Source organism: Fukomys damarensis, unplaced genomic scaffold, assembly GCF_012274545.1.
Source record: "Fukomys damarensis isolate Sample0158 unplaced genomic scaffold, DMR_v1.0_HiC HiC_scaffold_24, whole genome shotgun sequence".
In the NCBI taxonomy this organism is placed as follows: Eukaryota; Metazoa; Chordata; class Mammalia; order Rodentia; family Bathyergidae; genus Fukomys; species Fukomys damarensis.
In genome coordinates, this window is record NW_022900936.1 from 3430555 (window position 1) to 3435077 (window position 4523).

The 4523-nt window shown below is 59.0% G+C and overlaps 1 protein-coding gene across 1 annotated transcript in view; it reads right to left on the reverse strand.

The window, feature by feature from the left end:
- Positions 1-4167: 4167 nt before the first annotated feature.
- Prdm15 (PR/SET domain 15) overlaps positions 4168-4523 on the reverse strand; it is a 29941-nt gene continuing 29585 nt past the window's right edge. Inside the window, exon 22 of the mRNA XM_010636602.1 lies at positions 4168-4515. Within this exon, the coding sequence (XP_010634904.1) occupies positions 4168-4515 (348 nt within the window). The remainder of the gene's footprint in view (positions 4516-4523) is intronic.

The following is a 4523-nucleotide window of genomic DNA, read 5'->3' on the forward strand; positions in this document are numbered from 1 at the left end:
GGAGGGAGAGGGGAGGGGGGAGAAATGTGAAAAAATAACTTTAAAACAATTAAAATTAAAATGAAGGGCCTCCTTCAGGGTACCTCTCTGCTGTCACAACAGACACTATGGGCAGCAGTGTGCAGATCTGAGTCCATTAGTCTCAGCCAGCCAGCAGCAGACCCCCGAGATTCAGGCTGATTTCTGGCTGTAGGGCCCAGGTTGAGCTCCCTGACCTCCTGCAGGTTCCAGCCGCCCTTCCCGAGGACAGTCCAGGTTCCGACGGGAGGTTGTGGTCCCCCCAACGTACCAACCACGGAGGTCTGGTGCCTTTACCGCAGGGATTCTCCTCGCTTTCCCAGTGGGCTTCAGTGTCCATCGAGGAGCAGGAGAGGCCCTCTCTCTGCTGTCCCCTCCCACCCTGTCTTCTGGAGCTCAGAACGAGGGCCTTTGTGACCCCCTGCGCCTCGCCTCTTTGGTATGGATCCAGGTACTGGACCGGCCTGGGGGGCACAAGGGGTGGTGGCTGCTCCTCTTCGGAGAGCGGGGAAAAGCAGGCCTGAACCAGGGGGAGAGGGCAGTTGGCATGAACAGCAGGCACCAGGGGAGTGGGTGAGCGCTACGCAGCTGTGGGGAAGCCAGAGCTGCCCAAAGCTTGGTGACCCTGCCCTGTCCCCGCCCCAAACCCTGCCCCAGCCACTAAGCCTGGCCTTCAGTTTGTTTTTTTTTTTTGGTACCTGGAATTGAACTCAGAGCCTTGCGCTTGCCAGGCAGGCGCAGTGCCACTGAGCTACATTCCCCAGCCCCAGCCTGACCTTAATCCTGACCCTGACCCCAGCCCTGAGTGCCCCCAGAGCCTTCCCACAGCCTCGGGGGCACACAGAGTGAATGTGGGTGACACTGGGCCAGGTGCTTCACAGAGTGCTGTGGAGGAGGAGTGGACAGGAGGGGCGCGGACACCGGGTCGGGAGCCTTGACCTTGGGGAGGCAGCGAAGCCTGCTCTTTGCAAGTGGCTTGGTTTGGTGTGGAGCAGGTGCCGGTCCCCAGGTCAGGTGACACCGGGGTCTGAGGAGAGACCTGGTGGCCTGGGAAATGTGGGTTCAGGCAGTAGGAGGTGGGACATGGTGCCCGAGACGGCCGTGCTCATCCATGAGCCTTTGGACAACAGGAGCTGGCAGAGCCCAGGGTGTGGCACCTGGGCCACCCATGACCCTCCATGGCAGTGGGCCGAGCTCAGGCCACAAGGCTTAGGACAGGGATGCCACGCAGGGCAGGGCCCGGGTAGGAGGGACACCGGGGTCCCCATCTCCCTCCCTGGGGACGCTCAGGTTCTCCAATTGTGGAGTCTTGCTGAGCAGGCTGCAGGCCATGTCTCCAGGGCCCTGGGGATACCAGCTGCTTGCTTTTGGGGAACTTGGGGTCCAGGGAAGTCACAGACCCACCCGGGGGCCGGGCCTGGGTAGAAGGGTGGCCCAGCCAGTCCGTCCAGGCTGCACTCTGGGTGGCACTCGTGCTGGAGTCGCAGGCAGGGTCGGCTGTGCACTGAGGTCTGTGTCCTCACCTTCTGCGGCTGGGTGGAGCTGTACCAGGGTGACATGGAAATACGGGAACCCTTCCAACTTATCACAGGAAGACTCGCTTCCAGGACGACGGGGGTCTGTGCACTCAAAGCACCAAGGAGGTCTGTGCGGGGATTCACGGGAATGTGTCTTACTGTAATAGCTGTTTTTTTGTTTTTGAGACAAGGTCTCACTGTATAGCCCAGGCTGGCTTTGAACTCACAGCGATCCTCCCGCCTCAGCCTCCCGAGTGCTGGGATTACAGGCGTGAGCCACCATGCCTTGCTACCGTAATACAATTTTTAATTTAAACACTTACTGTATTTTTGATCACCCTTTTTTTTTTCCTACCCCTTGTTAATCAAATGTCTGTGGCAATTTCTGTCTAATAAAAACATGGTGCAGGGCTGGGATGTAGCTCAGTAGCACCGCCGCCTGCTCACAAGTGTAAGGTCCTGAGTTCAATCCCTAGTACCAAAAAAATAAAAAAGAAAGAAAAGAAAGAAAGAAAGAAAGAAGGAAAGAGAGAGAAGAAAGGAAAAGAAGAAAAGAAGTCGTTATGTCCTCAGCCACCTCAGTCACTGGATCTGGCACCCTGTGACTCCTGTGACTCCTGGCTCTTCCCAAAGTCAAAATGGCCACAACAGGGAAATGTTTTGAATCCACCCAGGACACTGAGGCAGCCAGGACCGAGGAACTAAAGACACTGAGGAAAGGGGCTCCAGAGCTGCTGCAGGAAGAGGCTGGGATGTGGGAGGAGGGTGTTGGCAGTGAGGGGAGGATTCTGAGGGGATTTGTGGCACCTCGTATTTTACTGTAATGAGATTTTAAAAACTAAACCTTCACTGAACTCATCGATCATGACTAGTGCAACAAGCACATCAACTTCCCACGGGCGCGGGGTGAGCACAGACCAGCAGTGGAAGGTCGCAGCACCGTTTGTTTACCGTTACACAGACCGATGTGACAGGAAACACCCAAACGCCCTTCGAGATCCCACAGGAAGTCGGGTGCTGCCTGCTGCCAGAAGCCTCTGGACAGGGACTGGAGACACCTAAGGTGCCCAGGACCTGCCTGCCCTGGAGGTCCAGAGCGGCTTCTCATCGGTCACAGGGAGGGCGCTTGGCACACAGCATTTCCCTGAGACAACACGTCACCCGCCGGAGCCACAGCTGTCCCCAGGCTGCCTGCACACTGCACGTCCCGCGGTCCCAGGCTAGACAAGAACCTGGAGGTTTACCAGTCATAACGCCGGTACACGGTGGACCTGACTCCCCTCCTGGAACCCACCCATCCAGCTTGGATCGGGCCCTGGACCTGGGTGTGGGTAGGGGAGTGGCCCGGCTCCCTCTGTCCGGGCGCCTCCTCCGTCAGGAGAGCGACACACCATCCACCAGCGAGCTGTGGGCCGAGTGGTACTGAGTTCGAGTTCTTTGCTGTCCGGTGTCTCATCTGCAAACCATAGCACCTGCTGTAAGACGTGTGTGCACAGGAGCCCTGGAGAACCCGGCTTTCCTGCCGTGAGCAGATGGAGGCAGCGCGTGGGGCCACACAACCTAAATTAGGTTCTTTGAAAACACCAGACATGGCCTTGGTCCGGGCACAGAAACGACTTCTTTAAAAAAATAAAACCGAGCCCTAGGAGGGCTGTCTTGAGGGACGAGGAATAAAAGGTGAATTCTGCAGGTTCAGCTGGAGCCTAGGCCGGTGCGGCTTCTTCTCTGCCTGGAGCTTTTGCAGATGCAAAGGGAAACCGTCATGGAGTCTAAAAATTATCTCAGCTCCCCAGATCACCTGCCAGCTCTATGGATGCCCGCCTGGCTTCTGAGTCCGGAGAGTGGAGACGATTTTAGAAAAGAAATCAGCCCTAGCCCGAGTTGGTTGTGAAACTATAAGAAAGCAGCTAATTCTATACATAAATAACATAAAAATAATTATAAATTAAAAAGCGGAAGGGCCGCCCACTGTGAGGCCCGCAGGGTGGACACAGAGGGCCCTACGGGTGCCGGCTCCGCCCATCAACAGCTCACTGCTGGGAGGAGCCTGAGGCGGGCACCTTTCGTGGCACGCCAACCCCTTCTTGGGGCACTGGCAGCCAACCTCGCTCGCTGCGCAATGGATCTCACTCTGTGGCCCCAGGCTGGCCCTGAACCAGGGTTGACCGTCCTGCCTCAGCCTCCAAGTGCTGGATCACAGGAGTTCCTCAGAACAACCAGCCCTGCTGCTCCCTCACTGCCTCCTCTGCATGGCCCCAGGGAATGGGGTCCTGGGGACAGAGGTGACTGGGACTGAGCAGCGAGGGCATCCCCTCAGGCTGGTTAGCGTTAGAGTGACCAGGACAATCCGACCGCACTGCCTCCCGCCTCAGCGTCTGCGCGGCTGGCCAGGGCCTCACGGCACACACGCGTGGCGGTCCTTCCGCAGCCCCACCGGCAGCCGCACTGGGCTACCCTGCAACGGACGTGGTGGTGTCAAACGCTGAGCCCACGCTGGCCACGGGGGCTGGAAAGGCGGGGGCGACGGGGGAGCTGCTGTGATCGGCCGGGAACACCCGAGACACCCCTTCTGCCTCGGCCACAGGAGTTCCACGACCCGGACTGGCTGCTTTCTGGAGGGGAGGAAGTTCCTTTAGCTCCTGTCTGCTATGCGACAACCGGCAGGGCTCTGAACAGCAACGGCGCCGAAGGACACAGCGAGCGCCCGCTCCTCGCGGCAGCGCGAATCGGGACGGCTTCGGCTTCCTTCCTGCATCCCACCAGGCTGCGCTGGGGCCCTGGAAGTCGGGTCAGGGACGCAGTTCCATGCTCCAGACTGCACCGGGCTGGGAGCTAACGCATCCCGCGGTGCTGGCTGACCTCCAACCTTCCCTGCCGGGACTGGGATGGGAACGGGGACCAGACGCAGGAGTCGGAACCAGCCATCGGGCCGGGCCGGGGCCAGCAGCGGCTCAGTAGCTGTACATCTGCGGCTGCTCCGCTGGCACC